The sequence below is a fragment of the Mustela lutreola genome, chromosome 2, assembly GCF_030435805.1.
Source record: "Mustela lutreola isolate mMusLut2 chromosome 2, mMusLut2.pri, whole genome shotgun sequence".
NCBI lineage: Eukaryota > Metazoa > Chordata > Mammalia > Carnivora > Mustelidae > Mustela > Mustela lutreola.
The window spans coordinates 158,137,618-158,155,417 of record NC_081291.1 but is presented as its reverse complement, the minus strand read 5'-3'; the positions used below and the strand labels follow the sequence as shown (position 1 = coordinate 158,155,417).

The 17,800-nt window shown below is 39.1% G+C and overlaps 2 protein-coding genes across 3 annotated transcripts in view; both read right to left on the bottom strand.

Moving 5' to 3' along the window:
• HGD (homogentisate 1,2-dioxygenase) overlaps window positions 1-3,042 on the bottom strand; it is a 49,295-nt gene extending 46,253 nt beyond the window's left edge. Inside the window, exon 1 of the mRNA XM_059163942.1 lies at window positions 2,830-3,042. Coding sequence (XP_059019925.1) covers window positions 2,830-2,844 — 15 coding nt within the window. The 5' untranslated portion in view covers window positions 2,845-3,042. The remainder of the gene's footprint in view (window positions 1-2,829) is intronic.
• A 5,519-nt stretch (window positions 3,043-8,561) lies between these two features.
• The window catches only part of RABL3 (RAB, member of RAS oncogene family like 3), a 31,171-nt gene continuing 21,932 nt past the window's right edge, over window positions 8,562-17,800 (bottom strand). The window contains exons 6-8 of one of the 2 annotated variants that reach the window (XM_059163949.1): window positions 15,319-15,390; window positions 11,851-11,889; window positions 8,562-11,297 (exon numbers count right to left, since the gene is read on the bottom strand). In XM_059163949.1, the coding sequence (XP_059019932.1) occupies window positions 11,232-11,297; window positions 11,851-11,889; window positions 15,319-15,390 (177 nt within the window). In that variant the 3' untranslated portion in view covers window positions 8,562-11,231. Of the gene's footprint in view, window positions 11,298-11,850; window positions 11,890-15,318; window positions 15,391-17,624; window positions 17,748-17,800 lie in introns of those variants that run through there. The other variant, XR_009351114.1, reaches the window with a different exon arrangement.

Sequence of the window (17,800 nt, the reverse complement as noted above, 5' to 3'; positions counted from 1 at the left end):
ACTTCAGTGCTGCTGGTGGTCTGGCAGCTGCCTAATATACCGCTTTTTAATCCTTATCTGGTCCCCAAGATGTGCTCTGTGTGTCAGAGTAAGTTTATGAGGTGCTCTCTCTGGACTCTGATTCTGGGTAACACCCCTGTGGGATGGGCAGATGGTGCACTTCACTGCCTTCCACTAAGCATAAAGGAAAGAGAGAGAAGACAGGGTGGAGAAGCAATTTGAGCTACCTTGTTCCTGTGGAAAGGGTCCAGTATTTCTGATGAACTGTGTTGGGAACGGAGAACAGAGCTTGTTGGGGACTTGCAGGTGATTGTGGTAGGCTGAGTCATGACCCTCAATGTTATCTCTGTCGGAATCCCTGGGACCTGTGAGCGTTACTTCATATACTCAAATTAAAGAGACTTTGCAGATGTGGGTGAAGTAAGAATCTTGAGATGAGTTACCTGGATTATCTGGGTGCACCATAATTATAATCACGTGTCCTCCGTAGAGGGAGGGAGAGAGAAATCTGATTACAGGAGAGGAAAAGGCAGTGCCATGAGGGGAGCAGAGGCTGGGGTGGTGCATATCCAAGATGGAGAAGAGGCCTCCGTCACAGAATGAGGGCAGTCTGGGGAAGCTGGATTTTGGCCCCGGGAAAATGATTTACAGTTTTGATCCCGAGAATTGTAAGAGAATAACATGTGTTGTTTTAAGCCACTAAATTTATGGTCATTTGTTATAGCAGAAAGAGGAAAGAAATAAAATGACAGTATTAGGGGTTCCCACCTCTGGGGGGGAATAGAATCACCCCCAGAAATTGGTTAAACACAGACCCAGACCTAATGAATCAAAATATTTGGTGGGGTGGGAGGTGGAGGGCAAAGTTTGGATATTAAACAGCCCTTCATTTTAGAAATGAGGAAATCAAGATTTGTCAAAGTGAAGCAATGTAAGAACATGGGGTGATCTTTTTGAAATTTAATTTTATTATTTTGTCTTTTGAATTTTCTTCCCCAGTTATGCTGCTTTTATGTAAGTGTGATTTCATTTGAGGCTTTGTGTTGATATATCTATTAAAATGAAATAAAAGCTGAGAAGCATATTTTTTTTTGACTTATATAATGTTTATTGATTAGAATGATGCAATCTGGCTCTCTGTATTTGGATTCCTGATCTCTAGAGCTAACCTTTGCTTGTGGAGATTAGACAGCAGGCAGGGAAGAAAGCCTTTGAAATTGAGAACAAAGACCAGCATGCAATTTACATTGGTCTGCTGGTGCTGTGCATAATAAGTTGCTAAAAATTTCAGCAGGATAGGACTTTAGATATAATTTATTTATAAATGGTAAGGATGTTTCCAACCCCTGCTGAACTCCCCCATAGGATTTTCATCAGGAAACAGTGTTTTAGGCACTCTCCTTCTGAGACTTCAGCTACCACCATTGATATGATGCCCTGTCATATCTATTCTCCCCGCCCAACCCACTCCCTGAGATCCAGACCCATACATCCTACCACATCTTGGGTATCTCAACTTGGCTGTCCCTTCAGCTGCAACTCTCTTGGCTCTCAGAACATTCTGGGCTGTCTGCAGGTGCCATGCCTTTGTACTCAGTGTTTCCTCTAGCCCCCACCTCTTTTCATTTAGCCAATTTCTACCTCTCCCTTGAGACTCAGCTCGGAAACAGCCTCCTTCAAGAAGTTTCTCTTGACCTTCCCAGTCCAGACTCAGTTCCTTTCTGATTATAATCTGTGGCACCAGTACTAACACATAATATTTGCTGAATGAAAGAATGAGCGTTCTTTTGCAGCCTTTTTAACTATTGGTGAGGCATGAAGATAAGCTCATTTTCTTCAGTGTGGAGTGATTTCAGGATCCCTATCAACTAGGGAGATGTTTGATTCTTCAGGCTCAGTATCAGCTGAAGGACATTAGGGAAGTGCTCAAACTCTGTATCCTGAAAGAAGCCTGCAGTGCAGCCCACTTGGCTTGAGTAAAAGTTCTGGGCAGTTCTATTCAGTTCCACATGCATGTGTCAGGCCCTGTATTAGGTATGGTTTTAGACACTGGGGGATAAAATCCCTTTACCTGGACTGAAGGCATTCAGTTCATTAGATGCCACTAAAACTCCTTTCGGAGCCTGGGATCTGGATTCAGACAAACCAGGTTATGATCCAGTCTCCATCACTTGGAAGCAGTGACCTTGGGCAAGTCACTTAATCTCTCCTAACTTTCCTTCCCTTATAGGTTAAATAGAAACAAGAGGGCCTATATCCTGGATTTATTTTGAGGATTATAATATAAGTTAATTCATTAATTAATAACCCACATGTACTTTTCAATTGCACATTAAATAATAAAAAGTACTTATTTCCTAGAGGAAGTGCTAGGGCCTCTACTGGCCAAGGGCCGATTGTGGATCCTCAAAATAATTGACTGGATAAAGCAAATCTAATTGGCTGGCTGGAGACAGTCCAGGAAGCTGCAGCAGTGGGAAGATGTTGGGGCTTTGGGGCTGGGAAGCAGACACTGAGAAATGTGTCTGCCTATGGTGAAGGGGAGCACTTATGGTGTCTACAGGTTTCCAGGACATTTCAAATGAACAAAGGCAAGAGACAGACAAGGAAGGCGTCATCTCCTTCATCTCTTCTCTTTATCACCTCTCCCTCAACCCCCCAGCCTCAGCCCCAGCCATGCCTGCGAACACAATGGCAAAGCCTCTGAACACAGGGTTTTGGAACAGGACCTTGTTAAGTCCTTTCTGACCCTGGTACTCTGGAATTCTCGGAAGCTTCCATAGGTTCTGGCTGAAGAAGCTGCAGCAAACTTGGCAGAAAGTCTCTTACCTTCAGCTCAGCCATTGTCCTTCTGCTGCAAGAGGGATGACTTCAGGAAACGCAGGCCCAGAGAGGGTATGAAGCCAAATTGCTTCTGTTCCTCCTTCAACCCACGCTCTGGATGTTATTCCCACCACTTCACTGTGCTCCCTGGTTAGCAGGCAGCTCAAACGAGAGACAAGAATTGGCTAACTGATAACTAGGGAGAAAGTCCAGCATGCTTATTTTCAAACTGCTTACACAATTGCCTTTGGTTTTTGTTAACCCCCAGCTGTTTCTGGAAGAGTTTGCAGAGGCCTATCTTCTCTGCATCGGAGGTAAAGATTAGCCAATTACGTGTTCCAGTGAAAAGAAGGAGGTTTCTTACTTAAGTCAGAGAATGTAAAGCTCTCCAGGAAGGGAACCCTGGTAGTTAGTACCTGCTGTATGTGACAGAGGCCTCCCCACTCAGTCCGGACTCAGGCCCGGAAGGAAAAGGGCAGGGTGTTCACTCTCTGCAGAGTGTGACAGAATGAACTGTGCTTGGACACAGGTGTTTACACACAACAGCTTGAAACAGGGATGGGTGCTTGACAGTGTCTGCATGTGCCTCCAAGGGATGAGCTGGGTGAACTTTCCAGAGCCTGAAGTGCTTCACTTAGAGCAAACGGAGATGTTTACTACCCTTCCTCTTCATTTCTTAAATACATGAAGTGTTTTTTTATAAATTCATTAAGACTCTTGTTTCCTAATATGTTTATCCTTCTAAAAACAGATTGAGAGATTACTTTCCAGCTACCTTTTCTATGACTCCTTCATCCTTCATCTTGGCTGTTCTCCTTAGCCATGGTCAGACATTCACTTCTTGGCTAATTGTATTCAGGAAGAAAGAAACCATATATCAAGTACCTGTTTGTGCCAGATTTTTCCACAGACATTATCTCATTTAATTTCACAAAAACAATCTTGTACTAAGTTTTATTATCACAAACTTTAATGCAACAGACCAGGCAGGAAATGTAGTCTAGATGGTTTGTCAAGTTAAGACTTCTTTATGAAGCTCTAATTTTTAAACACTGGCAACCAGAAATGAATGAATGAATGAATGAATGAATGAATAAAACCATTGTGATAGATTGCAAAAATGTCCACAATTTTCTTCCATCCTGGTATGCATGCTCTTTTGTAATGTTGACTTTGCTGCTCTCCCCAGTGAGAGAGACTCCTTAAATCTTAAATTTTGATTAAGAGCAAACACAACACACACAGGGCCTTGAAAAGTGCTTGTGCCTCGGGATTTGTCCACTTCTTGCAATTACCATGCCAAGAAGCTGGGTTAGTCTCCTTGAGAATGAGAAACCACACAAAGAGAGAGGTTTGGGCAGGTTAGTCAGCACTAACTGCCGGACATGTGAATGAGGCAGTTGGTCTGCCAGATAATGACAGACATAGGAATGATCCCAGGTGAGAACAGCAGGAGAACCACCAGCAAAGCCTTGTTCAAATTGCTGACTCATAGAATTGTAAGCAAACAGAATGGTGTGTTTTTTGCTATTAAGTTTTGGGGTGGTTTGTTAAACAGTGGGAGATAACAGATACAATGATGTAAAGAACATGCATGTAGGTTTGAAAATATGGTCTGCCAGTTTAGACCCTCTGCCCCAGGAACCCTAAGTTCCCTTCAGAGGTCCCCAGGCTCCAGCATACTGCGGTTGCAGCAGAATGATTTGACTGTGTATGAGGCATTAGCAGGGAGGGGGCCGGACTAACGCAATAAATGACAGGTTGGTAGCACACTGTGTGGCTTGAAGCCTAAGTTCCAGGCAGTTATAGGACATCTCAGCATATGTCAGCATAGACAGATGACTGTTATTATGCAAGCTTCCCCGGAATTTATATACACACCTGGGAGGAAGTGGTGTGTGTTGAGAGAGGCCCCAATTTTACTGAATCTGTTTTTGTTACTACTGCAGTATGCAAACTCAAAATCAAAAATGAATTTTAGAAAACATATTTCTTACATCTGAGTTTATGGGTTCTTTGAATCTTAAATCTATTGATCCTGGAAGTTCGTCTTTGATGGTTAGGGGGAAAAAAATGAGAGTCAATAAAAGACAAGGGAAAAGCATTACTGCTTTATTTTTCCATAAATTCTTATGTTCTTTCCACTGAATCAGTTGTGAAACCAGATTTAAGAAGTGTCTAAGTTCTTTCCTAAGGTGCAGGAGATTTCCAAAAGTGTAAGAAAGTGGTCACAGATCCCTGACTGGATGAAAATTACTTTGAGAGACTTGAAGATATTTGAAAATTGAACAACCTATCCCTGAACTTTATGGATTTCTCCTAACTGACTTAACTGTATTTCCTTTTTCTTTTTTTATGATTGTGACGCAATAAAACATGTCTTTGTGTAACTACTATGTGCCACGCACTGTGCTATATACACAGGGGATATGAGAATAAATAAAACTCAGGAATTATCTGATTTTATGTCTGATGATTTTCCATCTTTCTTAATGCAATCACACACTCATTGCTTTATTTTACAATTTTTGAGGACCTGCTATGTGCCAGATCCTTTGAGAGGTAGAGGATACAAGGATGACTAATGTAGTCCTATTCTCACTAGAGCACATGCTGGAGAAGACTAAAATAAACAGGCTTTTATAACAGAACCATACTTGCTGTGACAGGGAAGGACCCGGGTGCCATTAGAGGGATTGAGGGGCACATAGTCCTGAATAGGAGGGCAGGGAAGGCTTCCCATAGTAGATGATATCTGAGCCAAGTCACATAGAATTAATCGGATAAGGCATGAGCAGAGGAAAAGAGTGTGTGCAAACAAGGGGAAAAGAGCAGTGTCTTTAAAGAACCGTGTTTAGGGCAGAAATGGAGGTGTCTAGTGAGGGAAAGATCTGGAAGGGGAGAGTTTTGGCAGACAACTGGAGCTGGGGAAGAGGCCTGCCTTCTGGGCAGGGTGTAGTTTTTAGCATTCAAAAGACACCCAGTGGAAAGAGCACATCGTGTAGGACTAGGCAAACAAATCCTGAACCAGACAGACAGAGTCAGAGTATCAAAGTTGTGAGCAACAAGAACAAAGATGCTAAAACCAGGCAGAGGAGGATAGTCAGTGAACTGATACAGGGAGTATGTGAGGTGGAGAATTTGAAAAGGACCAGGAATCGGAGAAACCAGGTATCTGCTTCTCCCAGATTCTAGTACAAATTGTTTACGCTCCACAAAAGCTCCAGAAGAAAAGTCAGAGAACTTCCAGACTCAAAAGTAACAGGGAGTGGAGAGTAGGTCCCAAACCAAGTGTAAGAAGTGATTGACTAAAACTGCAGACCCCTTCTTTCATTGTACTTCAAGAGAATAATACCAGGAAGTATTTTAACCTCCAGTTAGGAAACTGGAAGATTCTTCTCTAGGACAGTAATCCAGACATATTATATATTTTGATAAATAATAAAAATAAAAGGTAATTTTTTTCTGGAAATATTTCTTTTAATAAGGTGGATGCCTCCCCCATTAGTTCATATATCCATGGAATTAATAATTCTCACTTGTAATTCTTATTTCTGGAATAAGACAGGATTCAGCATCATTTAATCTTATTTTTTGGTTTTACAGATGAGTTAAAAAATTCATCATAAACAAGGAATTTTATTACAATATCACTGCTCCTTCTGAATTAAATATCAAAAATCAAATAGTGATGTATCATTAAACATAATTTTTAATGACCTATCAACAACTGAGTTAGGTTCTCCTTTAATTTTGTTACAAGGACATAATTGGAAAACTGCTTGCTCTGAAGAGGCTTGGTTACTCACCTATTGGAATCAGACTTTAAATGTTACCCTTTCACTTGGATGGGCCTTTTCTAACTCATTTACTCAGAAAGAGTTGCGAAAATACATTAAATTTATACTCCTTTGGCTGTATAATTATTTTTCACAAAAATGTTATTTTGGTATTTTGATAGATCAAGCAAGAAGCCTTGCCATGAAAGAATGTGCCACAGCCTTGAAAAAAATTTTTTTTTTTTAAGATTTTATTTATTTGACACAGAGAGAGAGAGAGAGATCATAAGTAGGCAGGGAGACAGGCAGAGAGAGGGAAGCAGGCTCCCTGCTGAGCAGAGAGCCCGATGCAGGGCTTGATCCTAGGACCCTGAGATCATGACCTGAGCCGAAGGCAGACGCTTAACCCACTGAGCCACCCAGGCGCCCCGGCCTTGGATGTTTCTTACCAAAATTCTTTGCTTTGCTCTCAGGAACACTTCCTTAAGAGGTCTGTACTTTTCTTTAATAGTAATTGTGTGAGTGGAATAAAGTCCTTAAATAAAATATTTAGAATTGTCCTTTTGTTGGCATCCTAAGACATATACTCCCTGGGGCAATATATCACATTCCAATGTAAGAGGTATCTTTTTTGTTGTGGGAAAAGGACAATTGTGAAAGCACGCACAAGTGGGAAGTAACTGGCATTGAGCCGTGTTCACAAGCTGATCAACTTTAGCATACACGTGCAGATTGATGGCTTGGAAAATGATTACCCTAAACTTATCTAGGCCCATGTACCTCTTGGTGGTACTGAAAGTCTTGTGGTGGGGGAGGATATTTATACCCATCCCAGTTGGATGACCACTGATCCACACCAAGATAATGGAAAACATTACATCCTGGGAGCTGGGGATTATTACAGGGCAATGTGAAGGAGTGTGACAAGCCTGCAGAGCAATCACTCCAGGATGGACTTAGAGGAGTTACAGTTAGAGGTTCTCCAAGAAACAGACGGCACTGGTAGGTGTACTGAGCAAGATTTTACATATTTGGTGGGAGTTCAGGGGTTTCGTCTTTGATCAGTACTTACTGGTGACCTTGGTAAAGTTTAGTGATTAGTCAGCTGAGAAAACAAATGTGGTACAGGAAAGAGACTGCAGATAAGATGGCAGGTCATCTTATTAGAAATAGATATTCCTGGAACATAGAACATGGTAATAATAAAAATGGTAGCAGTACATCAGAAACAATCATTTCCTGTTTTGCCAATAGAGGATGTGACCATCATTTCATGATTGCTGTGGCATGTATAACCCTGAGGGACAAGCAGCTCAGTTCATTAAGGTGAGATCACGGAAAGGAAGCCCAAGGTGAATTTTGATGAACTGTAAAGGTGCCATTAAGTAGAGAGCCTACATTGATGTATTCTCTGCTTTGTGATAAGAGTTTATCATCTTTCCCAAAGTGTGGCTCCTGGACTATCTGCATCAGAATCACCTGGTTTGTCTGTGAAAAATATAAAACCTTGGCTCTGTCCTCTGTACACAGAATTTGCCAAGTGAGAGAGATGAAATCCCAAGATTTGCATTTTAAAAACTTCAGAGGAATTTAATGCACATTTGAGTTTAAAAGCCATTGCTCTGAGCCCTTTAATGGAGATGCTAATAGTTACTGAAAGTCGGACCCCTTTCGTATTCTACTGAGCAGCCCTGGTAGGCTCAAGCTCAAATTTTGCCTCAGGAAAATATACCAGGGAATATTTGAAGGGCTGGGGTTCTCTCAGGGCTAGATCTCCCAGAAACTTTCCTCTCCTATTACAGTGATTTAACTCAGTCTGGGGACTACAGAGGAATGAATTTTTTATTTTCTTCTCCTCCTTCCCCCAAACAGTATCCTCCTTGGAATTTTAACAGATATTAAGTCAATGCAGACATCTTTTTAGATCTTCAAACTTCTTAAAATAGATGCTACTCATGCTTTAAAAATTTCAATTAAACCAACATTTATTAAAAACACATAGCAGGTCCTCCCTAGGCTGGGTGCTCTGGCATATACTGTTGAAATGGACACGCAGAAGCTCTGGTCATGGCAGCAATTAGAAGCTCTTCATCTCAGTCTGATGGCCCAGCACATCAGTTCCACACAGTCCATTTTCAGAATGGACAGATAAACAGCAGTGTCAAGCCACTCAGAATCCACCATGGATGCCTCAATTTCTAGGGAGTTCTGAGAACCGGAGATATAGCTGATATGAACTGACCCCTTTGAGAGCAGCAATTCTTTTCAGAGCATGGATGTGGAGAGGCCAATCCAATCTTTAGTTGGACTCCAACAGAGGGCCCTGCCACCTCAGGGACAGAGGAGTGACCATATGCCTTCACTTCTGGTTGCCTCCACCGTAAGTAACATTTGTTAGACATCTAAATCACAACAGGGAAAAAAAAAAAACTTTCTCTATTGCCAGTCACTTGTTTCATCAAGAAAATTAAAGATTTAATTAACACTGAAAAGGAAGTATTTCAGTATTTACATTGGTTGATTATCCAAAAGCAATTCTGATGAGCAAGTCTCAGGAAATCTTAGGAAAAATTATGTTTCTTTTTGAAGAACTTTGGCTAATAACATAACAACATTCATTTTGGCAAGCAGCCTTGTTTTGCTGTTACTAATATTTGCAGCAAATTTACCTTAGATTAAAAATCATTTTTTTTCCCAGAAAACTACAATCCAGGGAGTCAAGCCTGACAGCAAGAAGAAATGGAGTTGAAGAATACTATTCTGTTTCCAAGGCTGACCCTGAAGCCATCAGGGATGGGTTACTTTTATTTTTTCATAATGGAGAAAATAAAGAAACTGAGAATTTTTTTTTTTTTTTTTAAATGAAGGGCAAGAAAGAGGAAGAAAGAGGGAGAGGAGGAAAAGGTTATATGGTAATTTTTGTTCTTGTGTTGTTGTATTTTATTTTTTTATAACCTAATTTTAAAAAATTTATTTCTTAAAAGAGGAACACAAAGAGCTTTAGTTGGCTCAGGTCTTTGTCTATGCATTGACTTCCTGCTTCCTGCACATCTCTGTCACAACAGGCTTGTGCCAAACTCCACATACAGAGCCTGATCTGCATAGCTCCCTTTTGTGGGAAAAAAATCAGGGCTAATTCTTGTGGCTGAGGATGCGAAGAAAGACTGGAGAATATTCTAGCTGACAAAAAGTGCTTTAAAAATCCTTTTCCAAATTCCTACAACTGCTTTTCTAAAAGCACTGCCTAATGTTCTTATTTTAAGTACCTCTTTTTAGCATACCTGGATTTTCAAAGGACTTCTGAAATTTAATTAAAATGCAAGAGAAAGTAAATTTAGTGTTTTTTGCCTAGTTTTAAATTGCAAAGTTGAAACTGTGGGCTTATTATTTGTTAATATGGAACAAAATCAGGAGTGATTTTTGACCTGCTGCAGAGCCAAACCAGGAAAATGGGTGTTGAATAAGGCAGCAAATTGCAGTTTTTGGAAACGAGGTCTATATATTAAAGAACCAGGGCAGAGAGAATTAAACAAGCAGAAAAGATGGGTAAAAAAAGTAACGATGAACAATTATGCATACGCACATATACACCACCACCCTCAAAAAACGTTGGATTATGAAATCTAAGAATCCTAGTCCATAATTCATGTAAATGTGTTGCTGTGGAACTTATTTTTACTTCTCTCCATAAATACATTGTTGACACAGAGAATAAAATTCTTAGTTTACTGACTACAGTTAAGAGGCATTTCAGGAGATGACTTTCCTTAAAACAAAACAAAACAAAACAAAAAAAACAAACCACAGAAACCAAAGAGGCCGCAATTCTCTCTTGGTGCCCTCATACAGATCTGAGATCTCACCCCATCTATTTCCAAATAGAACACAATTAAGACAGTGCAGACATCTGGAACCTAGAGTGAAGGTTTTAGTGAGTGAGCTGTCCATCTCTCGGAGAATTCTTCTTTTCTGGTACTGCCATTCTCTATGTATTATTAATCTATTTATATTTAACTCCAGCTCTGAGTCTGCCTCTTCTAGCCACCAAACCACTTGCAAAGCATAGGAGAGGGAGACTAGGGCTGCTATTCTACGGCATCCCTGTGTGCGATGAGAGGGGCCACAATTAAATAACACCATTTTGCTTCCTTGAAAATGACAAAGACTGTTTGCGTTGCATGACCCAGGGCTGGTTAACATAACCTTTCCCCTCAAGAGGGTCAAACAACAGAGATAAATTTCTGAAGTACTTAATTAAGCCTCCAGCAAGGAGTGTGGGGAAAATTACAGACCTAGAAAAACCTTCCAGTTCTGGGAAGAGTAAATTTTCTCTGCAGCACTCTGTCACTGCTCATTTACTGCATCACTTTGACAACATCTCCTATTTCCACAGGGCTTTTACATAATCTAGAAACAGGGACAGAAAGGTGAGGAACAGAGAGGACAGGGATAAAGTTTGGACCTCCCACACGGTCACTTCCTTTCAGCTTTCCATTGAAAGGTGAGGCTGAAGGGTGGCCTTTTAAGATGATTCTGTGAAAAGGCTGCAACAATAATCATCAACACGGCAAGAAGAAGGCTATGCACGACTGCCATGGCTAGCTCACTCTTCCAGACGATGAGTGCGATTCAGTCGTAATGAAGGCTCTTTAATGTTCCTCCCCCAAACCTTTTCCGATCAGGAAAGCCAGGAATCTGTCAGCAAGAAAGACAATCACGTTAAATCAGCATGCGGAGTTCAAATGCTAATAGTTTTTACCATTTTCTCCCTGATTTTCTGTGTCTCTATGTTGGCCTGTTGTTGTTCCTTAAAGATCCGTCTCTCTGAGGTTTTACCCTGATCAAATAGTAAAATAAATTCTACCGAAATGGAAAACATTTGCCAACAAATTGGTGGTACTGTCGTCTAAACCAGGGGAGATGAAGGTCAATCTCATAACACCCACCAGTTGCACTTTTATCAGAATTCCCTGCATCGTGATGGGTTCTGCATATATACTTCTGGAGTCGTAAGCAAATGATTTCCTTCTATTATATTATAATATAACCTTATCCCAGCGTTCTTTTTGTTTCTTGGAACCTTATTTTCCCTTGATCTGATTTTTTTTTTCTTTTGTGCTGAGGACAGAAGAAACCGCTTGTACCTAAAAAAGATTCCCCCCTCCTTTTTCAACCACTTCTGAAACTAAATTTGGAAATCACCTCTCCCTGAGTTTAATAACCCACTTTATTAAGAACAGATACAGACCTGATTACCTTCTCTCAGAAAGTATCTCTTCTCTATGACCTGTGAGAAACAAATAAAGACTTTAGGGCTTAACAACCATCCCTGGAAAAGTGGTTCACTGCAGTTGCCACTAATGGGACTAAAAGGCATTTATCTAAATTAAGAGTCTTTTCAATAGTTAATGGACATTTAGTACAATGAGTTACATCTAGAGCTAATAAGATCAGGATTGTAGGTGTATTTCCATAAAAGCTTGCCTCTTTCCCCAAAGTATTAATAGATCGAAAAATAAATGAACACACAAAAATGACTAAATAATCAGAGAATGACATAATAATAACTCATGCAGTTCTCAGTGTATGAAAGCAAATCTGGCTCAAATTTCCCAGCAGTCAGCCCAGATACACAAAACAGAATCCACAAGATAAAAACAGAGCACTTTTACTACTACAATAGTCCAGCTATTCCTTACAAAGGAGTTTGTAAAATATAGTGAACTGCCACATCCTCAGGGTAAATACAGTGATAAATTCAGTAGGTCCTCAATGGAGATCAGAAGCATTCAATGAGCTTCTTTCCATGGTCTGAATCCACACTGTTGATTCAGTAGTTTCAGAACTGTCTGTATTCAGTCAGCAGGAGAAATGAGGTAAAACAGTGGATGTATCTGCACAAACCCATCACTACTACTGAAAAAATGCTCTCAGAATATATGCCCTAATATAATGAGTTTAAAATGTGTTTAGAGTTTAAAATTCAGATGACAGAAAATAATTAAAAAAAAAATAATGAGGGGTGCCTGGGTGGCTCAGTCAGTTAAGCATCTAAGTCTTGGTCTCAGCTCAGGTCATGATCTTAGGATGGTGATAGGAGCTTGCTCAATGGGGGGGCGGGGTCTGCTTCTTACCCTCTTCCTCTGCCCATCCCCCTGGCTTCACATGCCTGCTCTCTCCCTCAAATAAATCAATCTTTTAAAAAATGACAAATTCTGTTCTAACACTGGAGAAACTGTCATGTTTGCAGACACAGTATGATTTTCTTTACACAGAATTGTTGTGGCTAAGAAAAGCCATTAGCCGCAGATTAAATCTAAGACACTGGAATCCCGAATTATGAAGCTAAGAATTCCCCTAAATAAGAGCATGGCATCTTCTTCCAGGGCTATGCTCCCTTGCTTTCACTGGCTTGATGGCCAAATCTGGATTCTTTCTCTCTTTGAGACTATGGCTGGGTTACTTTTAGCCCCAGGAGACCGAGGGTAAGGTTGCATTCGCTTGTCCCAAAGGTAGAAAAGCTGGTTTATGATGCCTACATCTCAAAATGCTCGATCCCACAAAAACCAAGAAGAGGCTGATTTTCTTTCCCTCCAAATACGCCAGGAAAATCCTAACATTCTAAAGAAGGGAGGAATCACTCCTAACAGGAATCTGGAGGAGGAGCTAGGTTCCCTCTTGGAAAATAAATCTTTGTACTAAAATAGAAAACTGGGCAAAATTTAGTTGCTGGGTCCTATGGTTTCAGGCAACCACCTTAGTCTGGAGGTCTGGCCAACTTCCTAATCCACATAACTTTCACTGAGATTTAGGTGATGAAGAGAGAAGGTACCTTTTTGTTGTTGCTTATAATTCCCTACTTTGAACTTGCAGTGTCTTTCTCTTACCAAATCTTACTCTCTTCTTAAAACTTAAAACTAACCAAGCTCCCTCTGATTTTTTTAAAATCAAGTCTTGCTGAACAACTCGGGTCACAACCCGAGTCTATAACCCATTGTTTTTCTAGGATCTAACTTACTATGTATTTTTTTTTAAAGATTTTATTTATTTATTTGAGAGACAATGAGAGTGAGAGAGAGTGAGCATGGGGCGGGGGAGGGTCAGAGGGAGAAGCAAACTCCCCGCTGAGCAGCAAGCCCAGCCCAATGCAGGACTCGATCCCAGGTCCCAGGACGCCAGGATCATGATCTGAGCCGAAGGCAGTTGCTTAACCTTATCCAGGCGCCCCACCACTACATATTTTAAAGAATTTGTTTTTTATTGAAGTATAGTTGGCATACAATATTATATTAGTTTCCGGTTATTACAACATAGTAATTTGACAATTATATACATTACAAAATGCAGTAAATGCAGTTACCATCTGTTACCAAAGTTACTATAATATTATTGAGTATATTCTCTATGCTGTACTTTTCATTCCTGTGACTTATACATTTTATAACTAAACGTTTGTACCTTTTTATTCCCTTCACCAACTTCCAAATTAACAAGTTATTAACAAATTTAAGCAATATATTGTGGAATCTTTCTGAGTCAGACAAGGATCTGCAAGCTGTTGTTCTCAGGGCACAGAAGAGTGTATCAGATGGAGACACGGGCCTAAATGAGACAGAAGTTCTTATGTTTGAATTTTGAAAAAAATGTGGAGAGAAAATCTGGTCCCTTGCAGTGCTTTCCAACATTTTACACGTCATGGCACATTTAGAAAATACTAATATTTGTACCGCACACTGGGTTAAATGAAGGGGGTTGCCGATCACTCAGACCGATGGACTCTGGCTGCTTGAACTGAGGGACTATGTCGGCACACCTGTACTGTCTCTGCCACACTCCAGTTGGGAAGTTGTGCAATGAAGCAAAATTTCCCAGTGGTCTAAGGGGTGTGGGGCTTATCTTATCATGACATAATGGACAAAAGGTGAAATATGAGATCCCTAAATGGTAAAAGAAAAATGATTCAAAAAGAAGAGTTATGAGAAGGGCTGTGTTTTTCTCATAACCTTAAAAGGAAATGTAATACAGAAATTAATCTTTTTCAATACTACATACAGAAATATGTTCTCTTTCACTTTACTATGTCATGTAAACATTAGGCAAACTACCTTAAACTTGGTCAATACTATGTGCAGCCACACGGCCTTGTGAAGGAAAGACAAACAGTGCTCAAAATCACTGGTATGCTGAGTCATTCAACATTTGCATTCCAGTTCAGGCCATAAGATGATGCTAGCAAGAGTCAATATTTGGAACACAAGCTTTCTGATAAGGAAAATTAGGGAATCTAGGAGATGACATAACCTTAAAAATAAAGGTAACATTTATGTGGAGAATAATAGCTGAGAGAGGAAAAAGAACTCAGGGCTTCAAGTAAGCAGAAACTCCTGGGTTCGTGGGGGTTGAGGGGATGTGAGTAAGTACAAAAAGAGCTGGAAAATAGGAAAATATAATCTGTTTTAAGGAGGGAAATCAGGTAACTTTTAAAATAACTCATTTAAATCTGGTAGCTTTCATCCTTTGCTTAGAGAACACTGCTGATAAAATAAATACGTCAGCAGGACTTGAGCAATTATACCAACAGATAAGAGAGAGCAAAACAAGTATTCAGGCTATGAAGTTCAGGATGAAAGAATAAAAAGACAAAGCATTCTACAAAGAATTTAAACTCTCATAATATATAAATTAAGTTTAAAAATAACTTAATTGAAGCTATTACCTTATCAAAAAACCTACTGAGCTTGACAGCATTGGAAGAACCTGCAGCTAAGTACCGTGGATTCGTGCAATCCTAGAAGATAAAACACAAGATGCGCCATTAAAAGTTAAGAAACATAAGCTCTTTGTTAGTCATTACTGTTCCTGTTGCGTATTTCTATAATAAAAATGTTAGGCATAATACTCTCATAAAATATTCAAGTAATTTTCAAGTTATGACGCACAAAGCAAAGTGCAAAGGGAAGGTAAGGCCACTTTTTGTTATTTATTGAATTTTAAAAGACATTGAACCAATGTATTCATCATCAAATAATTCATAAAGGAAGACAGGATTGCTAATCTTACTAATAACAAAACCAAGACACTACTCATGTGACTCACCTACATTTACCCTAAAAGCAGAAACAGAGCCATTAAAAACTGTTAACACTTAATTCTTTAGTACTAGTTACCCACTAGCATCATCTAATTAAGTATGCAGTTCATATCAATAGCAGGAATCATGAAAATAAGGAGTTAGAGGAGCAAAGAACACACAAAACAGCTGCCAGGGATTTCTCACTGATTGAATGCAAAGTACTACACCAACTGGTAGGCCATAAAGATAATAATGAATGATATATTTTTTGATAGTAATAAACAATAAAAAGTAAGTTTATTATTAAATATCATTAAGTATTATTTTTAATAAATAATGATAAATAATAATAATGATAAATAATAATGAATGATAGATATATCCTATTAAATAGGATTCTGAAAAATAGGGGAAAAAATGGGGCCCAGAAGAGAACAAACAATGTGCAACATTAAAATGAGATAACTAGTAAATTACAATGATCAGTAAAGATCTCAAAGGGTTTATTATCCTTTCCTGGAATTTCACTGTTAAGTTGCTTTTGCTTGTAATAATTAACTCGCCACCTTAAGAGATAGAGCACTTTGAATTTTACTTCAAATGCCACCTAAGACCAAACTCTGAAGATACCGTGTAGGTTCCTTTACAAAGATGGTATTTGTCTTTCAGTTGCAGATGGTCTGTGTCCCTTGGGCAATTACTGAAATCACTGCTGTTGCATTTATTCTGTTTTATAATCTCTTAAGCCCACACAATTCTTTTCTGGTAAATTTTCTAACAATCACCTATTATATCCACATATAATATTATGAGGCTCACATTTTTAATTTTGGCTGGACGCTGGAATACATTTTCCAAAACCACACAAAAAAGAGACTACAACAAACTTTACAAAAATCATTAGAGTACTAGAAAAATTAGGTCTTTGAAGCCAGCAAGTTTTGAATCTGAATATCCGTCATAGTATCTCTACATTATGTGACATTGGTTAGATTACTATGCCTTTAGATTTGGGCTTACTCTTTTGTGTTATGAGGATAACATAATACTTATCCCACAGGATTTTTGTGAAAATCAAGTAAGATAATGCATACATAGCAGATACTGAAATATTAGTTCCCTTCTGGCACATACATAGCAGATACTGAAATATTAGTTCCCTTCTCTTTTCATGCTGAGAAAATGCTATCAGATTGAATTTTCAGGCACAAAAGTGCCTAACATAATAAAAGTTAATTCCATGTATGGATCAAATAGACTGAAACATCAATGTATAAACTGCTGTACTTGAAATAATGTCTGAACACATTTACACGGCAACTGGGGCACATAAGAGACAAACCTGAGGTAGACTTGTGTTAGACATGTTTTACAAAATGGATATTGATTAGTCATCACAATGTCAACACTTCAGAGATGACTCCAAATAGAGCTACAGTGCTAAATATAAAAACCAAATCAAACAGCAAACAAGCAGAACCTCCCAAAACTTAATTCTAGGGCTCCCAGTTACAGGTTGACCAGGCCAGAGAAACCCTATGATCTTAGGATAAGAATTTTAGAGTTTAAAGAGCCATCTGCCACTGATCATGGCTGAGGGCAAAGACTGAAGATTAATAGCTTTAAATAGCTTATCTAAGCTTGCGAAAGGAATATTAACTAGGGAAGATGCTTCAATATAATCACTTTGAAGTAAACAGAGAAAAATCTGTCCTAGACACAATAAGCCTAAGAGGATTTTAAAAAATAAGTAATCATCTCCCTATTTATAATTTAAACCAACTTGTTTAGGCATAAGATGGTAACTTTGATTCCATCTTTGATATATACATTTATGTTGATTCTTATGTTTTTTTTTTTTAAATAGTTTTAAGTAAATTCATATAGTAACCAAAGATGCTAACACTAATATTGTCACGTTACATTTTTACTGGAGGCTTTATACTTACTTGCTGAGTCTTTCTGACTGTTATTTCTTTTTGAAACTCGTATCAAATTTTCCTCCTCAGTTTTTCTTCCCCTGCATCCTCAAAACCCTCCTGTTGTTTCTGCTGTGTTCTTGAATCTGTACACTGATAACAGGTCAAAAGTATGTTGCATGTGAACTCTGTGGAAACCATGTGTG